At 42.8% G+C, this 26459-nt stretch overlaps 1 protein-coding gene and 1 long non-coding RNA gene across 3 annotated transcripts in view; both read left to right on the top strand.

Annotated features, from left to right (window-relative positions):
• The window catches only part of Prelid2 (PRELI domain containing 2), a 79429-nt gene extending 63564 nt beyond the window's left edge, over positions 1-15865 (top strand). Inside the window, exons 6-7 of one of the 2 annotated variants that reach the window (XM_021150786.3) lie at positions 10202-10273; positions 15614-15865. In XM_021150786.3, coding sequence (XP_021006445.1) covers positions 10202-10261 — 60 coding nt within the window. In that variant the 3' untranslated portion in view covers positions 10262-10273; positions 15614-15865. The remainder of the gene's footprint in view (positions 1-10201; positions 10274-15613) is intronic. The other variant, XM_085833526.1, reaches the window with a different exon arrangement.
• Positions 15866-22793: 6928 nt separating this feature from the next.
• LOC147000260 (uncharacterized) overlaps positions 22794-26459 on the top strand; it is a 108123-nt gene continuing 104457 nt past the window's right edge. The window contains exon 1 of the long non-coding RNA XR_015046069.1: positions 22794-23060. This is a non-coding gene — a long non-coding RNA (uncharacterized LOC147000260). The remainder of the gene's footprint in view (positions 23061-26459) is intronic.

Raw genomic sequence — 26459 nt, 5'->3', positions numbered from 1 at the left:
GAATGGTAATGAAACCACTAAGCACAGGTAATATATTTTACCCCAGTATTTTACATATCGCCGTTTTATTATTATCTACTGATTTTTAGTTAGTAGACAAAGAAATGGTTTTCACTGTGGCATTTTCACACCTGTATATGTATACATTTGGTTACTATTTGGGCCACCACAATATTCTGTCCCCATCCCCACTTCTATCCCCATCCCCACCCCCAGGCTCTTAGCCTGCCTGCTGAGGACCAGTAATTCCTTTGACCAGATTCTAGTTCTGTCCCTGTTGTTGTTGACCAGTGCTGTGACCTAATGAAAGTTGGTTTGCATCACCGAGCATCTCTTTGTGGAGATGTAACCAGCAAGGGAAATGCTCAAGGTACATCTCTGGTGGCATTTCCTCTGGGCCACTGGACACTGACTGAAGGGGCCTTGTATTGTCAGAGGTCACCACTTGTCTTTAGGCCACAAGAAGACTGGAGGGTTAAACACTGTTAATACAAGCATGCTGTGTGCCAGCAGCTTTATGTGTCTCATTTAATCCTTAAAGGTAACATTGCAAAGCACAATGCTCCTTCTGTTCTCTCTACCCCATTCTAGGTGAGGAAACCCATTCTTTGAGGTAAGTGCTTGTTGTGGAAACAGCTGGAGAAATTCAGGTTGAAATTCTAGGTCAGCTGCTCGATAACCACGCGGCCTTCAGTTTTGAGACTGTTTCCTTCCCTGGAAATGATGAGAGCAAAAGTAGCTCACCTCACAGGACTGTTGAGAACATTAAAAATGCGGGTGAGATGGAGGCTTGTTGTCAGTAATAGATTGGTAGTAACCTTGGGGATACTGAGACTTTCTGAGATGGGCTTTTTAAAAATGAGCATATGTGTGGCTACAGGAAATGATGCTTTGTTCAAAGGAGACACCTGATTTGAAGACATGCATGCAGATATTATTGATTAACACAGAAGTCTGAATATGGGCAGGAATAGAAATTGAACAAAAGGAGAATTATCTAAGAGCCCACTGAATTTATTTATTTCCTGGGCAACAGTTAAATTTATACATTCTGTTGGGGGCAATTCATTGATACAATAGACAGATACTGGCTCCCCATTTTGTTTTAGAGTGAGGAAGGAAAATGGAGACGCTGTACTGTGGCTTAAGTTTGATGAACATGAAAAAAAAAGGTGATAAAAGGAACTCGATAGAAGCCTTGTTATTTTTTCATTTGTCACCACAAGAGTGGTGGGTAATGGGCCCCACTGGTGCCAGACACTAAAGGCCCTCCATGCTGGAAGATGAGAGAGAGTCCCTTGTAATTAGGACCAACACAGACTGAGTGAAGAGTAGTGAACTTGTCCCATGGATGGTGCCTTCTAAGCTGATATGGATGTTCAGTCGAGGGTTGGTCCAGGGTGAGGTTTGGCTCTGAGTGAGAAGCTAGCCTTGATTAATGGTGAAAGAAAGCTGTGTTTTACATGAAGTTTAAATCAGGAGAAATTAAATTATCCAGGTCACATTTCTAGACAATCAAAATTAAGGGAGATCAAGTCTTGTTGGAAGGTGGAGAAAGAACTTGGTAACAGAAGCATACCAGAAACTTGATGCTTGTCATGTTGGGGTTTAGAGGGAAAGGGCTATGGGAATGGCAGTGTCAGACTTTCTTCTATTTGGCTGTAGACTTCCCTAATTCAGATGGGCCACTTTTCAACCCTTTGCTGAGGATTTCCTTTATTCTGGTTTAGAAAATACAAAATCTTTTCCAGGTTTTAGATTCTATTATTTGGGGAATCTATTATTTCCTGTTGCCAGTTGCAAGAGTTAAATATTCTCCTTCAGGAGAGAGAACGATTAATAATATGAAGCAGAGGTATCCAAATCATTGTAACAGTTAATGTTATTCAGTCACTCCTGAAGACTTGGCATGATTAATGAAAACAAAAATGAATCTTACCGAAGAACGTACCAACTAGTATGGAAAAAATCAGTTCAAAGCTGTTGTGTCTGACTAGTCCTACTTGAAAAGTATTGTATTTGAGATAATTTGTAGATGTGATTAGATATTGACTCATATTAAAATTCATGACATTTTGTTTGGGAACAGGACTAAAATATCTGATTTGTTTATCAGAATTTTCGAGCCATAGTCAATAGGGGAGGGAGAAGAACTTTGGTACACATCCAGCCTTGTAATAGGCTTTTCACACTCTCATTTGAACCTCCAGCCTCACTGAATTCCAGCCTCTCCTGCTTGATTGCCTTGAGTCAATTGGAGGCTCTGTTTCTTAGTTACTGTGTGGGTTTGGATAGGATGTTGAATGTCTCCAAGCTTTGGTGTCACCCTCAAACACAAGTAACAGTCCTTTAGGGCAGATGGGAGGTAGAACAAATTTGTTCTGGGAAGGTTCGCACACAGTGTTTGGCGCGCAGCACGTGCTAACAAATCTTTCTTATTGTTATTTGGTCCTGTTCCAGTTTTTATTAGATGAAGCTAGTTCTAAATTGAAAAGAGCTGGGCATCCAATTAAAAGGTGCTTTATTGTGATAAAATATCTCTTTCTGGAGAGCTTTGCTGAATGTTTCTTTTATATTTTGATGAGAAAGCTGGATGCAGATAGCTTCCTCCTTTCACCCCTCCCTTCCTCATGTTTGTTTCTCCCTCCATTATTCTTCGCAAATAATGGCCATCCTATCAGATTCTAGTGTAGGTGGGATTCAGCAGCAGATACCCATAGCATCTTTCTTTGATCTCATGGAATATACCTTCTCACTGGGAGTGACAGAAGGCAGGGTATTTTAGAAACTTGAGGATTGCTATATGAGTGCTATCAAGACAGCGGGGCCTGGTGACTTGATGTAGACTTTCTTGGGCTGTGTGAGCAGGGGTGATCCTGGGAGGAGGTGTTTTCTGAGGAGGCGCTTGATCAGTTGAGCTGTGAATGTTGCAGAGAGCTAGGGTTACCACTTGAAGAGCTAGGGATGTTCCTAAGAGAGAACAGTGAGAAAGAAGGCACTGGCAGGTTTCTGAGTAGGGCATTGACATGTGAGTAAAGTTTGTGGTCAGAGGAGAATGCAGAGGGCCATGGCTGAAAGACTGGGATGGAAACAGACTGGACAGATCCTAGTGAGCGTGTTAAGGATGGCAGGTCATGCTGAGAGTTGAGGCAGTCAAGTGTTACTACGCTACCTCTGTTCATGTCTTCACAAGTCTGCGTTGTTAGCAAGATGATTCTGAACAAGTTCTACATAATCCATCTTAAAAAGAAAATGGGAGATGAAAGGTCACAAAGTTTATGGAGTAAATTTGATGCAAATATTTCCATTCAGTGTCCAGTGGTTTATAATGTAAGCCTCAGCGTAATTGTTGACTAACTCTCAGTAATTGTTGACTAATCTGGATTTCCCCAGATCTGGTGTGTGCTGCTGGCTCCCTCCATGTCAACTTTTCTTCCTCTCATCGCCCCATCTTTTTCTTGTTTTGTCTCTTCATCTCTGTGGAAGCTCTTGTGATGCGAAGCTTTCCACTCACACTTCAAGGATGCTGAGCATGAGGTAGACTCCTTGAGGGCAGTTCATCTCAAGCTCATTCTAGCATATTCACAAGTTGTAAGTTGAAAAGTTTTACAATCTATCAGCATTGAGAACCTACTGTGTGTTAAAATTCTGTCCAAGATACTGGGGTTAAGACATAAGCAAAATTTCTTCCCTAGCGGAGTACCTTGGCATCTCATCTAAAGTGGTAGGAATGCAAATTGGTGATTGATTGGTTAGCTAGTGGGTTCATTCTTTCATTCCGTGGACAGTTATGGTGTCTTCTGCATCCCAAGGCTGTATTCTTCTACAGGATGCATTCTTGTTTGTTTGCCTTTTTATTGTTACTCTATCTGTGCTGTGAGTTGGCGATATCACATATCTTGACATGTATGTGGAAGTCAGGACAACTTTGTGAAGTGGTCCCATCACCTTTTCCTTTTGTTATAGGGATCGAATGTGGTTGGTCAGGATTTCATGGCAGTGTGTTCACCTGCTCAGCCACTTCTTCAGACCCTCCCTCCCCTTCTCTTTTTCAAGGCTGAGGCTGATTTTGAAATTGCTATGTAGCCAAAGATGACCTTGAACTTCTGCTCCCCTTTCCACTACCTCCTGAATGGTGGGGTTGTGGCTATATGCCACTACACTTGATTTTTAAGCAGTGCTGGGGATGGAGCTTTGTGTATGCTGGGAACCAGCTAAGCTACTTCTCCAGCCTCAGAGGATTAAGGAAGATTAGGGGAAGCATGGCTATTTAATTACAGGGTATTTACTGTAAACTAGCATTTTTACACTAGGAATCTCGGTTATCAGATTAGACATGATTTTACCCCCCAAACAACTCCATGTTGCTATTTTTTTTCAAAGAGGAGGCAATCGAGGCATAAAGAATTTAAAATTTTGAACGAAGTTTCACAGCAAGCTTGGATATGACCCAAATGTTTTCATTAGACGAGTATTAGTTAATGACAGTGTCGTTTGTGGCTACCTAGGCGGTTTTATGTGCTATTTTCTCTTCCCAGAAGAGGTGGAGGGAAGGACAGGAAGGTTTGGGTGTGGGTGGGTGGGGTACCAGGAACTTGAAAGGTGGGGAGTTTAGTCATCCTGTTTCCTTCTCAGTTCTGTCCAGTTCCCTGTGCTAATTGCTTAACAGGGAGAGTGCTGTGCAAGCTCCCTGCTCCCATGCCTTTTCCTGATCTTCTGTGCTCCCTCATAACTGTCTCTGGAAGCTGTATGGGGCCATCTTGTCCTGTTGGATCTCGCTGCTGCTGGCTGCAGCCTTGTGCACTTTGTGGCAGCTGGTGCTACGGATAATGTGTTAATTAGGTTTTCTATTGTGATAAAATACTATTATTGACCAAAGCACCTTGGGGAGGAAAGGGTTTGTTTTGCTTCTGCTTCCATATCACAGTCATTGAAGGAATTTCGGGTAGGAACTCAAGGCAGGAGCCTTGGAACCAAGAGCTGATGCAGAGGCCATGGAGGAATGCTACTGACTGACTTGCTTCTCATGGGTTGTTCAGTTTGTTGTTATATATTCCAACACTACTTACCCAGGGATAGCACTACCCATCAATCAAGAAAACACCCTATGGCTTGTCTACATGCTATTATTTTTTAAATTAAATTAAATTAAATTTACTTTAATTATTCACTTTACATTCCACTCACTGGCCCCTTTCTAGTCACCACCCCCACAATCTTCCTTCTACCCTTCTCTTCTGAGTGGATGGAGGCCTCCCTCGGTGTCTTCCCACCCTGGCACTTCAAGTCTGTAAGGCTAGGCCCTTCCTCTCCCATGGGGGCCAGACAAGGCAGCTCAGCTAGAAGAACATATCTCATGTACAGGCAACAACTTTTGGGATAGGACCCACTCTAGTTGTTCGGGACCCACATGAAGATGAAGCTGCACATCAGCTACATATGTGCAGGGAGGCCTAAGCCCAGCCCTGTATGTTCTTTGATTGGTGGTTCAGTCTCTGAAAGCCCCAAGGGTTAGTAGACTCTGTTGGTCTTCATTCTTATGCAAGCATCTTTTCAAGTGAGGTTCCCTCCTCTCGGATGACTCTTGCTTCTGTCAAGTTGACAAAAATTTAGCTATCACAGGCAGTATTTGCTCCAAAGCCATGAACCAGAAGAAGGAGTTATCTCCAGTGGGGTCTTTGACACCAATTTTTTTTTTTATCACTGTGATAATTAAGTGAGCAGTTCTCTTATTAAGAGCTCTGCATGGGCACACCTTTGGGGAACTGCTCTGATGTCTGTAATTTTGTAAGGTCTAACATGACTCCCTTTGGAGCCTCCCAGGTAAGTCAGAGCTTCCTAAGGGAGTGACAGCTTGATTATAAAATAAACACACTGTCTGCAGTTAGACATCTTAGGTTTTGACCTCTCCTGAAGACACACTTTGGTCTTGCAGTGATAATCACCAATTTCTCAGAAACAGAGTGGGCTCGTTGGGAAGGGTTTTGAGAGGCTCCAAGACTACAGAATGGAAGTAGTTTTAAGCATCACTGTCCTGGCTTTAGGGACACATGGCCCTGAGGTGCCTTAGTTGCCTGTGCTTTGATAAATGAGGACAGATCCCCTAGTAATAGATGAAAAAAACATTCTGAAAGTAGAGAGATAATAAAAGCAAGCTGCTTTATGCTTTGTCAGTCTGGGAAGCTTTTAAGGCACATCTAGAAGGTGGATGCACCTAATGTTTGCTCTGCGTGTGGGCCTTATGGGGAATAAATTTAGCCTCTTTAAGTCTGATCTCTCTCGGGTGTGTGTGTGTGTGTGTGTGTGTGTGTGTGTGTGTGTGAGAGAGAGAGCGAGAGAGAGAGAGATTTGAGAACTAGAATAAACTTTATTGGAAACCCCTGTGGATGGGGCTTCAGCCCCTCCTTTTGCCCTGCCCTCACTCTTCCCTTCCTGCATCTAACTGTTCTTCTTAAGAGTAAAGTGGTACGTGGGGGAAAGAGGGAAAGAAAAATCAACTGTCACATTGTGAACATAATTGACTCAATAAATAATGTCTCTGAATTCCCAGGGCAAACCTCAGAATCTTTGTTTATGTCAATTAGTGGCCCAGTAAGTGGTGGCGGTCTTAATTTAGATGGATGGGATGGACCGTGGCTCAGTTCCCCCTCTCCAAGGAAGTCTGTGCTTTCCTTGTTTTAAAGACATAGCGTCTGAAAAGCTAAGTTTGAGAAAGAATTTATGTGTCAGTTTGCATTCTTCCTGGAGGTGAAGGGGTATTTAAATATTTAACGGGATGGTTGGAACAAGAATAAAATTGAAACAAGGAAGAAAACTCCTTGTCAATTCTATCAGGGCAGGGATTTTGTCTTAGCTGTTCAGCATTTAATATCCAGTGCACATAGTAGGCACACAAAAATAATTGTCAGCTCTGCTGTTGAATAAATTAATAAATGAACAGAAGTGAATACCATCCTGGCTTGGTTCTTAGACTCTGCTTGGATTTTATCCTACTACTTTTTACACCCTACCGCTTTCTCTCCCGGGATTTAGACCAGTAGGTTTTGTTTTTTTTTTTGTTGTTGTTTTTTTTTTTTTTTTTTGATTTATTTTTAGTTATATATGTGTGAGATTGTACATGCATGTGGTTTCAGGTATCCGAGGAGACCAAAAGAGCGTGTAGGATTCCCTAGAGCTGGTGTTACAGGAGGTTGCAGGCTGCCTAGTGTAGGTGCTGGGACTTGAACCCAGGTCCTCTGCAAGAGCAGCTAGTGCTTTTAGTCAGTCAGCCATCTCTGCAACCCCAACAGTTGACTAGGTTTCTTTTTTGACAGGGTTTCTCTGTGTAGCCCTGGCTATCCTGGAACTCACTCTGTAGACCAGGCTGGCCTTGAACTCAGAAATCTGCTTGCCTCTGCTCCCCAAGTGCTGGCATTAAAGGTATGCGCCACCACTGCCTAGCAGGAGACTAGTTTTTAAAGTACAATTTCAGCGAACGTCTCCAGGTATGATTAGGAGAAGCTGCTTCATCGTGCCCAGATGAGCGGAGTCGGGAGGGTTCTCAGATATGTTACAAAGGTTCTATTTACACATTTTTGTGAATTGCATCTTTGAATCACATGAACTGTGTTATCAATGTACAGATCCAGGCTTTCACTGTTAGGGCTAAGAAGTCTCTAATCTATTGGAGATAGTCCTGGTTGGTTTGGTGTGCTGGAAATAGATACAATAATCCAGTCGGCCTCAAAGTCCTCTGGCCTTGGTAGTCTAAAGCATTTCTTGGTAAAGGTGACAATCCTAAGGTACCCAGCAGAAAGTCTGTGAGCTATAAATAGGCTGCAAGTCTCCTGACTCCAATGATTATGCTACTGGTCCTGTGGTTTGCTATACTGATTCATCTGACAAGTCATGCTTCTCAGCCTCTGTCTGGGTCCTTTAACGCTGCTTCTTCCTAAAGCTGTAGTACTTTCTGGGGTGATGGCCCTGGCACAACTGGAAAGACCTTCAGGATTATATGCCATCTATTCTGCTTTCATATTAGTGTGTGCGTGTTTGTGTATATGTATGTGTGCATGCGTGTGTATATGTGTGTGTTTGAATGTGTATGCATGTGTGTGTATTTGTGTATATGTGTGTATGTGTGTTTGTGTATTTGTGTATATGTGTGTATGTGGATATGTTTGCATATGTATGATGTATATTCATGTGGGTATGCATATGTACATATAAGGTTTACATATGTGATTCATGTGGATGCTAAAGGTAGTTGTTGTTAGGCATCTCCCCCTATCACTTTCCACCACATCTTTTTGAGATGGGTCTCTACTTGAACCCAGAGCCCATGCATTTGGCTAGAATGGCTTGACAATGAACTCCGTATATCCGTCTATCTATCTCTGCTCCCTCCCAGGGCTGGGAATATAGAATAGAGATGTGTGGCTGACTTGTTTTCTTCCTTCCTCCCTTCTCCCCTGCTTGCTTTTGGCTTTGTTTGTTTGTTTGTTCTGGTTGTTTTAAAGAAGTGAGTTGTTGGAACAACATGATGTACTAACCAGAACCCCGGAGCTCTTGTCTCTAGCTGCATATGTATCGAAAGATGGCCTAGTCGGCCATCAATGGAAAGAGAGGCCCATTGGACTTGCAAACTTTATATGCCCCAATATAGGGGAATGCCAGGGCCAAAAGAATGGGAATGGGTGGGTAGGGAAGTGGGGGGCGCTATGGGGGACTTTTGGGATAGCATTGGAAATGTAATTGAGGAAAATATGTAATAAAAATATTAAAAAAAAAAAAGAAGTGAGTTGGGAGTTTGAACTCAGGTCGCCATCTGTGCACACTGCACACTTTCCCCATGTAGGCGTCTCTCCAGCCCCTAAGATGTTTTACTGTGTTCACCAGTGATGCTTTTGATTCCTTTCGATCCCTATCCTTTGGCTCACACAAACACCAATGGGGCCCACTCAGCACTGCCCAGCCCTGCTTTACCTTAAGCTAATCACATGAAAGACTGTCAAAGATAGAAAACTCTGCCCACGCCCCCTCCCCAGAGCCATTAAACCTGCTTTTCTGAGGAACCATTTTTAAAATTCCTTTAATTGCTATTATTCTCAGCAGCTCTAGTCTCTGTGAACAGCAGGCCCCAAAACTTCTGGATCCTACCTCACAATTATGCCTCAGCTCCATGTTTCTATAGGAAAGCTATTCTCTAGCCCACAGAACTGGTCTCCAAAGTAGGGGAAGAAGATCTGCCATCTTCTTTCCTCCAAGACCCAGGTGGTAGACAAGGTGGTGCAGGCAGCCAGGAAAAGGAGCAGAGCAGAGACTAGAGTGTGTGTCTGAAACCTGCAACCAGCATGGAGCGTTGTCTGCCTGCATCACCACATTTGAGCTTTGGGCACATACTTAAAGCTCTTTGAACATCTGTGGTCTAACTAGGAAGGTGGTTTTGTCTGTTTCAAACAAGGTGTCAGAGAAGTGGAGATTTTCATGTGGAACATATTTGGGGAGCATCTATTTACTATGGAGGGAAGCAGGGGAGGCCAACTATGGTACAGCTGCAGCAAAGGTCTCAGTGACGCCATGCAGAACTATGGGGGTGCAATACTCTCAGAATTATTTGCAATTGAGGGAAGACAGCCATTATGTCTTCATATCCACCAACCATAGGATATGGGCTAGCCCTGGAGAGGGGACGTGGCCTCAGGTGATGATCCACCTTGGCCGAGATCCTGAGATTTGTGCCAGCAGCAGTCCCTAACAGGTCCTTGTGTGTGGATGGGGAAAGAGGGCCTTCATCTTGGAGAGCATCTCAGTGGGATATGGCAGCACCTGCTGCCCACACCAACGTGCTTGAACCTTGGCAGGGAAAGCAGCACAATGGTCGCCATTCAGCAAACATTTACCGTTACCATTATCCCAACTCCGGCAAGCTGTGCCACTTGTGAGACATCGCTTCCCTTGGCTCAGGCTGCTTTCTGATGTTGTAAGCGTATTCTCAACTCTGCTCTGCCCACCTCCCAAGCAACTCCGAGAGCAGGCAGAGAAAGCAGAAGGGGGATTGCTGAGTGAAACATTACAGAAATGTCAGGGATGACTGAGCCCTCTCTTCTGCAATGAATATATGGTCGGGACCTGGATTCCCTGAAGGGAGAAGGTTGTGATAAATGTAATGGTGCTTGTCTATGAAAGATGGCATTTTGATCTTTCTTTCTTCTCTCCCTAGGGAATTAGAATAATGGAGATGCTGCTAAATGAACAGTGTGGCTCCCCCTTAGTGGAATAGAAAAAAAAATCAGTGAGTATCCAAAGTCAAATCAGAATTATTTACTCAAGCCGTGTTTTCATGCTTATAAACCTGGCATTATGAATCAGCCTCCCTGAGCTATTCACGCTCTGCGTCTCCCAGTGATACCCATAGAATACTATTTCACAGGCATTTTGTTATCTGCGCAGCGGCTTTATTTGCCTGGCTCTCTGATTTTCAAAGCAGGTTTGTACAGTGCACTGAGTTACAACTGCTTTCAAATTGCTAAAACTGTTCAGTATAATCTAGCATGATTGAGGCCCTTGAGGTGGCAGAGATTTGTAAAGGCGGCTTTCAGGATCAACCGAAGCTTGGTTTATTGTTCTCAGAACAATAAAAAGGGAGACTTAGAGCTGTAATTGGGGCAGGAAGGATCACAAGACAGGGATGTTGTTGATTGGCCTGGAAAACAAATCCATCTTATTAGTCTGGAAACTAATCCCCAAGACCAAAATAATGAAATTCTCCCAAATAGGCAACTTCCACAACGCCGACCTTAATGCCTGACCTTATGGGGTGAGTGGCCGTCCAAACAAGGGGGACTGAAAGAATTGTGTATAAATCATCTTCAGGTTAGGAGTACACAGTCTACATGAAAAGGAAATGAATTTAGTGTTTACACTTGGGTTCTAGCTCCAGGGAATCTCATTAAGTATGTGCAAATATTTCAAAAATATGAAAAATTTCCCAGTCCAAAATACTTGTGGAGATACTTGCTAAGTGAACCTGTCCTACTGCTTGAAATGCTGTTCTGAAGGAATCTGAATCTTAGGAATAATTCTTGGGCTCTAGCTTGAAGGCCTTGAGTGATTAGGAGTGTTTGTCATGGGCATAGACTAATAATTCGTCATTATCTTAGGCTAGCATGGAAGGATACCACACATGGCTTCCTGTAAACAACCTGCTGGTCTAATTGTGGTATGTGATGAATTCTGAGAGCAATTAGCCAAAGAAGACATGATAGGACCATGTACATGCAAGTAGCTCGAGTTTCAAAGCGTGCCAGCCATGCCTCTGAATGGACAGTAGTTGGAGACATTAGTTGGAGGGTTGCATTTCTGTTTATTTGCATGTTGAGTGATATTCTGGTGAATACTTAGCTATACACACTTGACATATAGTAGATTTCAATGTTACTGGAGGGCTAATTAAGGTAATTTTATTTAATATAGGCATGGCAAATGGCATCGCTCATAATGTGTTGGAATTGGATCTTAAGTGTGGTTTGCCCCTATATTCAGCCTATTCTTTGAACAAATGATAAAGACCTTGACAACATGGCCCTGTTTTCCTGTGCTGGCATTTTTGAGATTCACTATATTATTTACTCCACTTACTATTGTGATAAAATACTTTACAGAAGGAACCTTAAGGAGGAAAGATTTATTTTGGCTTATATTTTTAAGAGGGGATAGAGTACATTATGGTGGGAAGACATGGTGGTGAGATTGTACAGCAGCTGGTCACATTGCCTTCATAGCAGGGAGCAGAGAGAAATGACTGTTGTTGCTCATTTCACTGTCTTTCTCTTCCCCTTTATATTACATTCAGAATCCCAAGCCATGACATGGTGCCACCAACACTCTGAATATGTCTTCCCCTTTTGACTAAATCTCTTTGGAAATATCTTCACAGACTCACCTAGAACTCAGTCTCCCAATTGTGTGACCCTCTCTTCTTCCTGTGAGCTGTTGGCTGGCCACTGGCAGGGAGGATAAAGGGAGGTGGGGCAGGGTTTTGATGGCTGTGAATACAAACCAGCTTCAGTGAGACAGCTCAACTTTATTTGAGGTGAACAAGGGCTATATAGATTTGGGGAGTGGGTAGGGAATTCCAAGGTGTATATACACTATTGGCTAGGGTGAGACGTGGGAATGCTTCATTTACATAAGAGGAATACCAGGAATCTGACAGACAGGTTCTTATTGAGGGGTGGCGGGAACATTGAGCCTGCAATCTGGCCACAGACTACATGACTCTCCTTAGAGGACATGTAGGAGCATGTAGGCTGAGAGCAGGGAGAGAGCGGCCCCACTCCTCTCGGATGAGATTTGAGGGGGTTTGGGCATATCTCACTTTTACTTTTGCTCCAAGCCAACTCCCAGGTTTCACACCTCCACATCCCCACATCCCCACACAAATCACCTCTGAAATCCAGTCAGTAGATGAAGTCCATCCTTTTTCAACCTGACACCCAGACACCCCACTTTAAACTGTGACGCTTTACCCTTTGTCATCAAAGGCTCATGGCCATCTCATGACATATTGTAGTAGTAACCCCTTCTCATAATATAATAAAAGATACTAGCCAAAAGAAGATAGCTCCTGATGGGTCTTATAGACAGATACAAAGGAAAACAAAACACCTGCCAGAGCAACAGCCATGTATTAGATCCAGATGTGTTAATCTGTTCAAGTAACACAACTGCACCTTGTGAAACAGCTGTGATTAGTCATCAGCAGATTAAATTTAAAATAACTAACTGTCATTCTCCAACATCCACCTGTTTTCTGCACAGGCTAAGTAGACTTAAATGAAGATATGGTAAGAGCCACCACCCCTATGGCCTTGATGGTGACTCTTACCTTCACAATCTCTCCAGGGATTCAATAATGGCTTGCTTCACTGTTGTTCCAGATAGAGGCACCTCTAATGGCTTCCATTTCTGTTGCCGTCTTAATAGAGCCCACTCTCACTAAGTACTAATGTGCTCGTGCACTTGGGCACTGATCCCATCTTACCCAGGGAGTAAGATGTGAAGTCAGCTCAGTTATGTTGAGGAATTAAGGGAGCCTGTGCTAACACTGGAAAGACATATGCCTGCTAGCTTCCAAATTTTGAATTAGTGGTTTTGAAGTTTTAGTGAGCATCAGAACCATCCGGGGGATTGTAAAGCATAGAAGAGTGAGCTCACTCTTGGAGTTCTGGTTGACCAAGTCTTAGGTGGGCTCCCAAGCTTGTCTTTGGGTAGAGATGGATCCAGTCAGGACACTGGGGAAGCAGATAACTGAGGTTTCAATGTGGTTGGGTATACACCTACCTTTATATCAGTCAGCAGAACAGGTTTTATCCTGATTTCTAGAAATCAAAGTCTCTTCTTGCATGTATCTATTTATCATATGTAATATGATATCTTATCTTTTGTTAGCTTAATGTGGACAAGCTCTAGGTTAGAGCAAACTCATCGGAAAAGAGGAGGCAAGAGTCATGCTAATTTGTGGCTCTAAGTCAGTTTGGATTTAAAGCATTGCTGATAAAAATGAGTGAGTTTAAAAAGTTTACAGTGTGGCCTGTTGTCTTTCAGCCATGTTCAGCCTGGCCCGTGTGACCCAGGATAGCTATGAGTGCAACTCAGTACAAAATAATTAACTATTTAAAAATATTTTGAAGTTGTTATTATTACTATTATTACTACTACTAGTTATTGTTATTATTATTAGTGCCTTTGTGTATGATTTGATTACACAGTTGTTCAGTGTGAACTTTCTAGATAATAATGTAGTCTTTACAATGTCAAAAGATGAGACACTTGGATTATCTTCTTTTCTTTTCACTGTGTGAGACTAACCTACAGCTTGGGCTTTTCCTGGTGTATGGGAAGTGTTTTACTTATCTCAAGTAGCTAAGTGGTGGGGTCTGCAGAGTGCCAGGACTTCCAAGGGGGGCACTAGCGTTTTGTGTCATAGAATAATTCCTGAATTATATGCACAGAGCGGGATGCCACAATTCATGTTACTTTCTCAAAGGAGTAAATGAAGAGGATCTCTACTCTTCATGGAGACATCTACAATTACTATAAACTGAAGACTACTATGTAGGTTTTAAGCTGTTCTCCAAGCCAGCATCATCGACTTACTATTTATATACAACTAAATTGATGATTTAATGGTTGGCTTTGAGGTGTGCCATTTTGTTAAGTATAAATTGTTCTTTAATCATTACAAACCAGATTTGGAAAAATTTGAGGCTTTGATTTCGTAGCCCAGCTACAACCTTATTTTCTCCTCTCCCCATTTTCTTGACAATTTTTACAATGTTTTTGTAGTTTAAATTCCCTCTGTCTTGATGGAGCCTTTTTACTTCCTTAAAAATAGCTTTAGGAAAAATAAGTTGTAGGAGGGGAATGTACTGTTCTCATGAGATGGAAAAAGTGATAAAATAAAATGGAAAGGGGCTGGAATTTGGGAGGCTGAGGCACGATTGCTGAGAGTTTTACAATTCTTAATTTTCTTTTGTCTTTTGCATGTGTGCATACACCATGCATATATGTATGCATTTATATGCCAATGTGTGTGTGTATGTGTGTGATGGAGGGAGGGCAGGAGAAGGGGTGATAATCTAAGGTATTGGTTCTTACACTGCACCATATTTGAGACAGGATCTCTTGCTCTGCTGTGGGTGCCAGGCCTGGGGACGAATGGAGATTCTCTTGTTTCCATTTCCCATCATGTCTCAGTGCTGGGCTGATAGATGCACATGATAATGTGTCTGACTTTCCATGGACCCTAGATATTTGAACTCAGGTCCTCATGATTGTGTAGTGAGCATTTTGCCCACTAAACCATCTCTCCAGCCCAGATCTCTTGTCTTTAAAAGACAATTTGTAGACTTATACAAATGTGCAAAATAGATTATTTCATATTTTTAAAACACATGTCTTTAATCACAGCACTCATGATGTACACCCATCTCTATGTGTTCCAGGCCAGTCAGGGCTATGTAGTTAACCCTATCTAAAAAAAAATTACATTCATGTAGCATATGCCTTCATTTTTCCTGGTACCTAGCATCAGAAGTAACATTTGTGAACTCTCTGACCTGTGCATCCAACTGGACATTTGAAGATGTAGAAAGCTTAGAAGGTAATTTTCTCATGGACTGAAATGGAGGCACATAAATCTCAGTAACCAATATGCTTGTGGCATTGCTGCTGACACATCTGTTTGATGGATATTTGATTTCCTGTCACGTTTGAATAAAACAAATAGTCCCGACATCTGTTTGTTCTTGCCGCTGGCATTCGGAACTGGCTTGGTGAGGTCCTGATAACACAGAAGAGTTCTGTCCCACCAGAATGATTAAGACCTCACGTTTAGCTGTAGCTTCAGTTCCACTCTGAACTGGCTCCTCTTGGTAGCTGGACTTAATAAAATGAGGTGCCTGCTTTGTTCGAAGATCATTAGGGGGTAGGAATGCAATTTCTTCAAGAAATTATCCATAGTGAGAGAATTCAAGTGACTCTCGGGAGTTGCTTCAGAAAAGAGGGCAAATAAGTATTGATCGCTGAGACGTGTTTATTAGGTGATAAAACCTATTTCTTTCTCTTGCAGGGAAGTTGCCACTGTGTCTATTTTTCCTCGAGACTCACTTCTTGGCCATGACATCATAGACACAATGACTGGATGCTGGTTTCCGGACAGAGTCAGAGGGGCTTAGAGAAGAGGGGACCTTCCTGCTAGACACAGACTTGACACTCCCTCCCCTTTGGGGCCTGCTTCAAATCACAGGACTCACAGAGCTGGAGGTTTATGACCTGGTCTTTTTTATGATCTCATGAATAAAGGGAAAAATCTATCAGATGACATCTATGCTTTCTCCAAATGTTTTGCTGATTGCTTGTAATGGTGTCAGGGCAGCCAAGAGCAGGATAAAGGCTCAGGGAAGCACCTGGTGCCCATATGCTGTCAGCATCTGTATTCAAAGGATCCAGGAGAGGATTCTGGGAATGATAGGAGGTTCATCCTGGTACCTCTTTCCAGAGAGCTGGAATAGAAAGACAGTGTGCCAGACCTGTGGTGAAGCTAAGCCAAATGTATACCATGGTCAGCTAAGCCACATGTATACCATGGTCAGCTAAGCCACATGTATACACTGTGATGAAGCTAAGCTACATGTATCCATGGTGAAGCTAAACCATATGTATACCATGGTGATGCTAAGCCATGTGCATACCATGGTCAGCTAAGCCGCATGTGCATGGATTTTTGATATTCTCAGAAGTCAGTACAGCTTTTAGGAGATAACACGTAACCTCTGACTTGCTCCTCTATGAGAACATGGAGTCGAGAGTATAAGGCAGGGTCTGGCTGTGGCTCCGACTAACTTGTTTTGTAATTTGGCACAAAATCTCTGGTTCTCTTTTGACCAGAATGTTGTGAGTAGTCAGGCATAGTTCCCCTATCTGTAGGTTTAGTGTGAAGATCAGTACAGGTTTGGCTCCAGCTGGATTGGCATGGATTAAATCCAGGTTCTCCCACTGATTATTTAGTGGGCTTGCACATCATTTTTAAATCCCTCCAAAGCTAATTTAAATAAAAATTATGCAATGAGGTAATGGCTTTAAAATGAGGTTGTTGGACTGACCAGAGATGGGATATAAAAATATTAAATAGAATCCATTATTATGTGAGTTTTTTTTAAGCATTTGCATTTCTGTATTCTTTTTGTCTTTTACCTTTTAAAATTTTTTTTTTTTTTTTTTTTTTTTTTTTTTTTTGGCGACAATGTCTGGTGTAGCCTAGGCTCACCTCAAACTCTCTATGTATCTGAAAGTGATCTTGAACTATTGGTCTTCCTGCTTCTGCCTCCAGAGTGCTGGAATTGCAGGTCTGTGCTGAGGACTGGGCTCGGAGCTTCCTGCATGCTGGCAAGTGCTATACCAACTGAGCCGCATGTCGAGCCTGGGCGCCTGCTTTTTAACTGGGTTGAATATGGTGCTAACGTTTAACGTTTAGATGGCATTAGTTTGCATGTCTCATGACCAGAAGCCAAAATATAAATGCACACCATCTAACAGAAAGCTTGAAAGGAAGTAGTAATTTAGAACTCATCTTAAAATAAAAATTAGGCCGTTATTGAAAAGATGTGAGGAAATTGCTCCCTTTTCTCTTATTTTTACGATTTGAACTTTTTTTTTTCCTATTTAGTGCATTGATGAATTCCAGAGCAATTGTACTTTTTCATGTAAGCCTGCCACCACGAGCCTCCTCTCATTGTGTCTGAGCCATTTGTGCTGTTTGAGTTTTGTCTCCTGGGATAATTTCCCCTTGTTTCCTTAGTGTTCCACTCTTCCGCTGTGTTGGAGGGAAAATGAACAGTAGAAGTCAGAGCATATTTGACCTTGGTTTCCATCTTATGAATGGCATTTGGAATAATTTCCATTTTCCAAAAGTAAGGGATTTATGGATGAGAGAGGCAAGAAATTTTTTCTTGAAGGTTGACGTTGGAGTAAATACAGTTCCCTGCACTAAACAGACCACATTCTCCCAAAGCCCGGGTTTTCTTCCTTAGCCACTCATGAGGGTCCTTTGGGAGACTTCATTCCATCTCAAGGCTTGGGGTACACCCTAGTCCAAGAAATCCCTGAATGTGGGACCTTGGGGTCACTGCCTTTAAAGTTCTTCATGTGTGCCCAATGGGAATCCAAGGATAAAAGCCCCAATATTAAGGGAAATATGCATACATTATCTGATTTCCATTTTTTGTTCTTTTATTTCTTACTTGTTCATTTATTTTAGTTAGGATCTCACTATGTAGCTTAGGATGGTCCAGTACTTGCTGTGTATTACAGACTGGCTTCCAACTTGAGGCAACTGTCCTGCCCCAGCCAGTTCTTTTTTTTTTTTTTTAAAGATTTATTTATTTATTATATGTAAGTACACTGTAGCTGTCTTCAGACACTCCAGAAGAGGGAGTCAGATCTCGTTACGGATGGTTGTGAGCCACCATGTGGTTGCTGGGATTTGAACTCCTGACCTTCGGAAGAGCAGTCGGGTGCTCTTACCCACTGAGCCATCTCACCAGCCCCCCCAGCCAGTTCTTGATTTCTTCTTTAACACACGGGAAGTAGGAATTTTACTAAGAGTGTGAGGCAGAGAGAGGCTGAATTTGTGTAAGATCCCTTGAAGCTGGGGTGGCTGTTGTAAAAGTGTGTGGGTCCTGACACTGCTGTGGTGAGTGAAGCCTGCGGAGGTCACTGCAGAGACCCTGGAGAACATGCCTGGCTGAGGGTGGACTGCTGCTGAGTGGCCACTGTGGCTAGTCACAAAGCTGCTTAATGTAGTTTTTGCACTGTTTCCCTTTCCATAAAAGGATGGAAGAGGAGGAGGAGGAGGAGGAGGAGGGAGAGGAACCTCTTACTTTTTATGTGTCAACAACAAATTCAGAAGTGCTTACATTCTTCTGTTTGCAGTGTATGTTTGCAGTGTATGTTTGCAGTGTATGTTTGCAGTGTATGTTTGCAGTGTATGTTTGCAGTGTATGTTTGCAGTGTATGTTTGCCAGCCAGTACTTTTGAGCCCATGCTTCTGGGGTGTTTGGACTGGCTTGACTATCTCAGCCAGACATTATAGATACTTTTTCGTACTCTACATATAAGCTGCGTTCTGCCTTTCTGCCAAGACAGCTTCTAACTGATTCTCTTTCTTTGTTCCCAAATAATTCTCTTAGCTTGCACCAAATACTCTTTCTCATCCAATGTTGTTCCCTGCTACAGGCATCTATTGCTTAACGTTTGACCCACACATTCTAGAAATCTTACAGTTCTGGGTCTAGAGAGATGACTCAGCAGTTAAGAGCAAGTATTTCTCCTCTAGAGGAGTTTGGTTCCCAGTACCTACTTGGGGTGGCTCACAACCATGTGTAACTCCAATTCCAGGTGATTCAGTGCCCCCTTCTGGTCTCTGAGGGCACTGCACTCATGTGCATACATACATCCTCCCAGTGTTAAAAAGAAAACCTTAACCAAAAACCAACCAACCAACCAAACAAACAAGTATTTATAAAATGATTATAAGGTTGGGGCTGGAGAGATGACTTAGTAGTTAAGATCACTTTTTGCCCTTCCAGGGAGCCTAAGTTTGGTTCCTAGCACCCACATCAAAAAGCTCCTAAACTTCTGTATTTCGTGCTCCAAAGCATCTGATTCCCTTTTCTGGCCTTTGAGGGTTTCCCACATACAGGTGACATTTACTCACACAAACACACATATACTCATAAGTAAAAATAATAAACATCATTTAAAAGTCTTTTTATAATTAATTAGGATTTTTTTTTTAGTTTTTAAAAATTATGTATATGTTACCAAAGCATGTACATTGTCATCTAATGACTTAGATAAGAAATGTGGAAATCAGGGGTGTGGCCTTATTGGACACAGTAGGCACCAGAGTGGGGAAGGTCCATTCACAGGCCCCACTAGCTTCCTGACTGCATTGCTGAGCCTGTCCTTCAAGATGAGGTTGTACCATTCAAGGGAGACTTTGTAGACATTCCCAGAGACCAGCTACAGTGCAGTGCAGGCTCAGCCCTTCTCTCACAGACTCTGATTCTTGTAATATGCAGTCTCTGGATATACATTTTGAAGCAAGTTCTATAGGGCATTTGTGGTTTTGTAACACAGACTATGTTTTGAGAGACTCAGAAGGAGTCCCTTTAAGAAGGCTTTGCACTTTAAGAAGTGCATTGAACAGTGCAGGCCTCTGCTCAGAGTGCAGTGTAAGGTGCTTGTAAGGAAGGAGGCTGGCTTGAGCGCTTTCTGGGTGACATCATGCTTTCACCTGGGGAAGGGGATTCTTACATTTTCAGTCTTTGGTGGATAGAAAACATATTATGTTCTTTTCATATAATTACTTTGTATAGGCAAGTTCCCCCTAGTCATTTTGTATATATTTCTCACTTCTGTAAAAGAAATGCATTGAAGGTTCTTCAGGGCCATTGTTATATTTTAACTCTTTGGGGTCATCCGTAGGTTTCTGAAAGCATCTGTCTACTGCCTCTTTGCTCTTTGGATTCTAGAGTCTCTTCTGAGGTGTCCTTTCTCACCATTTCCTGCCACCATTTCTGTGTCGGCCTCCAGTAGCCTTCCTCTCATTCTCCGGGGGCTTGGGAAGTCATGTGACAACACAGTTTGTGTCAAGTAGCAGTGAACAGTATCTGATGAGGCTGTGAGAGGCCTTGCTCACATTAAAATGAATGAACTTGGCTGTTGTGCCCTGGGGAATTGTTTCAGTGACTTAACTGCCTTAGTATTTCTTGCTTTCAGCCACAGATCTTAAGACTGTGCCTTCAAGTGAGATGTGGCTCGGGCTCACTTCTCTTCATGTTATAAACCCTTATTTTCCAAGCTGTGTTTGTATTTTCATATGTATTCTACTCAATAATGTGAAACCAATATGGATTAAAATCCAAATGGAAATGCCTTTTATACATATATAGTATGAAGTGTTTTAAATTCAGTGTTATTGTGAATTAGAGCTATGAAATACCATCCTGTAGTCATTTTGAAATAAAGGCATTACAATGGGTATTTATGAGTGAACACTCCTTTCTTGGGAACGTCACCTCCTCCCCCACCCTCCCAATCTTTGTTTAGTGATTGCAATAGCAATCCTGGTTTACAGCATCTGCTTTAGATAAAGGTGGTAGGTAACAAGAGGTTCACTCCTCACTCTCTCAAGACGAGCTCACAAAATTTCTCTGAGATATAAAGGGAGGCCACCATTATTTGTTGATCCCAGTGGGCCAAGGGAAAAGGCTAGAGTCTTTGAGGGGAAGAAGCAAGGCACAGTGTGTATAGCGGAGCCAGACAGCTCCAGAGAGGAAGGAAAGGGCAGCTGCTCTGCTCCTGGGTGCCCTGACCCTCTGTCTCCTGCACATTTGTTTCTGAGACTACCTTCTATTTTTCCGTTTCATATTCTGTGTTTCTGTTTGTCTGTTTTTATTTGGATGTGTTCCAAGTAGATCTCTATACCTTGTTACTGAAGTGCCCATCCAGACCCTGTTGATGTGTCCCTTTGCCTAGTTTGTGACTTTACTTTAGGAATAGACTCTAGTTCACCGAGCATTTACTGAGTGCTTGGTGTGCATGAGATAAAGGCCTTGCCATCTCTTTTTGAATTGAACTAATAAGTCGCTAGATGACTTGAACCATCATTGTACTGATATGACAGTGGTAGACACCAACAGACGATAAGACCTGATGTTTAGCCGGGCGTGGTGGCGCACGCCTTTAATCCCAGCACTCGGGAGGCAGAGGCAGGCGGATTTCTGAGTTCGAGGCCAGCCTGGTCTACAAAGTGAGTGCCAGGACAGCCAGGGCTACACAGAGAAACCCTGTCTCGAAAAACCAAAAAAAAAAAAAAAAAAAAAAAAAAGACCTGATGTTTGCTTTACCCTTAGGTAAAGCAAAGTGTGATTATTAATTTAAGGGACACAGGAAAAAAGGTCAGGGTAAGATGTACTGTGCAGAGTTCATCACAAAAATATATGTTGGTGGTTCCAAAGCTCATCAGCAGATGCACGCTTCTGAATAGTCTCTGAGTTAGGGAGGGTCATGTGGCATCTTAGATGATAACAGCCTCTTGTAGGTCCAGCTCATAGACAGAAGGGTGGAGCAACTCCCACGACCATCCTACCATAGCCTCAAGCTTTGAAGTGTAGTGGTTACAGGATATGGGACACTCAGGTGTGAGCCTCTTTCACCTTTACACTCTTAACTAGCAGCCCAATCTGGCCTCTTGGAGTTCAGAGCTGCAGTACCGGAACAGTCTCTCTGATGCTTTTCAAGTGTGGGGACATGGGCAGTGGTGGCACATGCCTTTAATCCCAGCACTTGGGAGGCAGAGACAGGTGGATTTCTAAGTTCGAGGCCAGCCTGGTCTACAGAGCGAGTTCTGTCACAGAGAAATCCTGTCTCACAAAAAACAAAAACAAAACAAAACAAAACAAACAATCAAGTGAGGGGACAGTTTGACATGTTCACTGTTGCAGGTTGACCTCCAAACCCCAGAACTTTAACAAAACCTTGGAGAAACTGAGGCTAATGGAGGGAGAGCAGGGAAGGGACTTACTAAGGGTACTAAACCCCATGTCAGGGTGACCCAGGTTAGAAATTAAGTAACAGAAGTTAGCTTTCTATAAATCAATTTACAAAAATGTGCAGAAATTTCAAATGTATCACTTCTTGCATACTTTAGCCACTCTTGGACCACCAGAGGAACTTGAAAAATGATTGATGCCTGGATCTCATGCTTGGAGACTCTCACTGATTGGCTTGCATTGCATCCCTTGTGTTAGGGTTGGGGGTAGGGTCCACAGGTGGTCATGAGAGGCCAAATCTTCTAAACTCAGACTCCATTTTAGAGAACCTGACCTTAGTTTGAACTCAGGTAAACTAACAGGCTGGTACTTAGCATTAGTTTCCAAGTTGCCCCCCAACAAAACCTGAGTTTACCTCCAGTCTCTAGGTTAATCCCCAACAAGACCAGAGTTTCCAGGTTACACCCTCAACAAGACCGGTGTCTGCAGGTTATTCCCCCAACAAACCTGCACCCCAGGTTACAAGCCCACCCCTTGCCTAACGACCACCAATGCAGAGGGGAGCAGAAGTTAAGTTTATGATATGACTTCTGGCACCAGCCAATTGTGTTAAAGATCACAATAGCTTTCCAATTAGATGCTTGCACATGTATTCCCTGTTTGCTGCTTACTATAAAGCCTTGCCCGGATAGACATTCAGGGCTTCCCCAGACCAAAACCATCCTGCGTGATGGTGGATGTTGGGGGACCCTGAGCTAGCTCAAATACAATAAAGATCCTCCTGCTGTGAGTTGTATCAGATTGGCTCCCATGTGTGCTTTGGGGGATCACTAATATTTCCCTGGCACAACAGTCACAACCCTGGACAGTGATTCTCACTGACTTTAAAGGAATGATCTCTCATGGGTGGGCACTGTAAGAAGCTCCCTGAGGAAAACGTGTGATGTAGACCTCCCTTTGGTAAGTAAGTAAGAGATTAATTTACTACCTATTGAAAAAAGATGCTTCAATTTCTCCCAATACTAATAGAAGAAAAATGATGTAAAATATATCCGACCATAAACACCCCATTTGGTTATTATCAGAAATTTGATTTCCATTTTCTGCAAATAGGATCCTAGGTATAGGCAAAAAGGTCGAATAAACAAACACCACCAGACTCTTCTTTGCTTATCTCCCGGTGCTGACCTCAGTCACTGCACAGCCAGACCTATGAACTGTGGACAGACATGCTGTGCAAGAAGTGGCAGAGAGAAAATGGCAGCCACCATTAAATTAAACTCCACGGAGCCATTCTCCAGCGTTCTCTGAGAAGGTTACAGCCATTTCGTGCCTGCCATCTGGTAGCTGCTGATGGAATCATTACTTCTTTGTGTGGGCGCCAAGATGAACTTTTAGATCAGAAGATGGGAGAAAATGCTGTCTGCTTGCTTGCATGCCTGTTTTTCGTTTTCCTATTTGGAGTTTCGGTGTCTCCTTGAATTCAGGAGTTCATCAGTTGTCCACACATTGAACTTGTCACGTTGCTGGTTTTTAGTTTCGTTTTGTTTCAGAGGTTTAAGGGAAATTACTTTCTGGATGGACTCCCCCCCCCCCCCCCCTGCTGTCATTTGTGTTTGTTTAAGGATGTGGTTATTCTGATCTTTGGAAACTAAAGTTGCCCTTGTCAGTGAGCCAAAGGGGGAAAAAATTCCTGGTCCTTACAGTAGGAGCTTTGAGGGGAGGTAGCTAGAAACTCGGGATATAAAAATTGTGCTCAGGTGTGGGTCATATAGAAGCTATACGAGAAACTGAAACTGTTTGTTTTCAACACATGCTTGCAAATGGGTATTTTTCTAAGATTAAAAGTCCCTATAATGCTAGGGAAAAAATATCTTTGTGAATGAATGACCCCAGAGGACAGTTTATTATAACGGAAATAAGACTCTGGAAAGTGAGGAATGCCCTTCTGAGGCCATAACTGTGGCTGATTAGGTTTGGGTGGCTATGATGGAATGCTATTGACTGTTGTTTTCTTTTGCAAATGGTATTTCGGAGACTTGGGTTCTGGCAGGGAGGTTTAGAATATCACGTAGTACATATTCCCTTTTGGTGTGGTGCCCCTAATCCCCCATATCCTTAGACGCAGCAGAAAAGAGCTCAATGCAGTCTAGGTGCTGCTAACTACAGTTTTTAATTACAGTTTTAAATGAGATGAAACTTTACGGATTAGATTACAAGTGGAGCCAGTGTAGCATAGAGAACAGTGTTTATGTGTGAAGTAAAAAACAAGCACTAGAACCTGTTTTCCTTGGTGTTAATTGTTCTGTCAAATGTTATAAGAATGACTTCCTGGAAGAAATGAATGTTAACAATGCTTTTGGGTCTTAGTGCAGGGATGAGGTTCATGGAGACAAATAGGGGCAGTGGGGAGCAGAGGCAGGCAGACTGTTTTTGTTTTTTCCCCTCTGATTTACCTCTGATACCTCTTCCTGAAGCCTATGGCTTGTGATTATCAGAATAGGGCACCTGTTCCCTTGGAGATCTACAGCCATCTCTGAAATGTGTATGCAGAAGCCCTTTGCGGCATCTGGTTTTCTCAAGTTTTTAATGTTAAAGGGAACTAATAGCTTTGTTGAACATAAAGCTGCAACAAATTATAGATTTTAAAAGAGAACAAAGAAACACAACATCCCTGGGAGATTGAGGAAAGCTTTGTTCGGGGCATTTGAGATGTGTGTGGTGCTTCCTAGCAAGCGTGAGGGGAGGTTGAATGTAATGGGCAAGCCAAAGAGTGGCAGTTGGTTCAGGCCAGTGACTGCTGGAGTCAGTCACAATACACCAGGGCTCTGGTCTGCTGCTAGAGATCTGGTGTCTCTTTCTGGATACACTGGAGAATTGTCAGTTCTCCACTGTCAATCATGAAAATTCCCGGCAATCCCATGTCTTTCATGTGAGCCCGACTTATATCCCATAAAACACATCCTCTTCCTACCAATATCTTCTAAAGGAAAACAAGGTGAATAAACTCAACCAGACCTTGCCATCAGCCCCATCATGGGTTAGTTTGATTACTAAACTGTTAAGCTCTGTTTTTAGAAGAGAGTATGCAAGCATTATACATTATATTGTAAATTTGTTGTGTAGTGTATGCATGTTGGCAGAGACACTCCCCTTTTACTGCATACTGGTGTTTCAAGTGGAGGCAATCAGCTACAACTGTGTCCCGCAACAGTCTCGAACCAGTTGGTCTACGGTGTTCAATTTGGTATACTTAAAATCAACAGGAAGGGATATCTCTTAGCTATTTTTCTGTTGCTGTGACGATAGCCATGATCAAGGCAACTGATAAAAGAATACATTTAATTCGAGGACTCATGGTTGCCAGAGTGTGAGAGTCTGATGGGGAGCATGGCAGCAGGCAAGCAGGCATGGTGGTAGAGCAGTGACTGAGATCTTACATCTGATCCACAATCCCAAGGCAGAGAGAGACAGAGTTAATTGGGAATGGCTTTTGAAACCCCCAAGTCCATCCCTACTGACAAGCATCCTCCAACAAGGTCAGACCTCCTAAGTCTTCCCAACCAGTTCCCTCAACTGGGTACCAGGCATGTAAACACCTGAGCCTCTGGGGGCCATTTTCATTCAAACCACCAGCGTATCAACTAGTCTTGAAGGTGTAAAATATCAAAGAAAAGGCAAATTTAATGAAACAGTATTTTGATTCCTGGTCCTTGTAATTACAGTGGTGGGGTTGGCTCTGCCTTTCTGAAGCTCTTAACTTTTCAGGTAACAGACCACCCTTCTGGTATGTTCTCTTAAGTACACTTTACCTGCTTTCTGAGTGAGAGCTGGATGGAAATTGCTAGCAGGAATGATCTCCCTGTTTATTTGGACACTTCATGCATTTCTGGGGAGAAGGAAAAAAAAAACAGTTGAGTAGTGCCTGAGCTTCTCTGCTGACACAGTGTCTCCTGCTGGGGTTTGAATTCCCATTTTTAAAAATCAAATTGAAAGTTTGTAATAGATTAGGGATCTTTGCATCTGTTTGGATTCCAGTGTCCCCTGAGAAGGTGCTATGGGACAAACTCTGTAGTTAATTGTGCGCATTGTAGTGGGTGAGACTGAAGACTGACTTTGGGACCAATAGCTGAACGAGAATCCTGGAAGGAAGCGCTGGCTGCATGGTTGGAGTGAGTTCTCAGGGACTCATGTTTTTGCAGGGCAGGGTACAGTGGTAGTGCTTGCTTTGTTGGCTCACTGAAAAGATTAAGTGAGTTAAGACACAATTGCAGTGGGAGCAATGAGTGCCTGGATCCCTGTCAACATCCGGCAATTTCTAAAAGCTGCTGTGGGCAGTTGGTGAACATGCTTTAAACA

The sequence above is a fragment of the Mus caroli genome, unplaced genomic scaffold (assembly GCF_978045245.1).
Source record: "Mus caroli unplaced genomic scaffold, Mus_caroli_1 scaffold_19, whole genome shotgun sequence".
NCBI classification, from domain to species: Eukaryota; Metazoa; Chordata; class Mammalia; order Rodentia; family Muridae; genus Mus; species Mus caroli.
The sequence above is the reverse complement of the archived record's forward strand: the minus strand, read 5'-3'. Positions and strand labels throughout refer to the sequence as shown.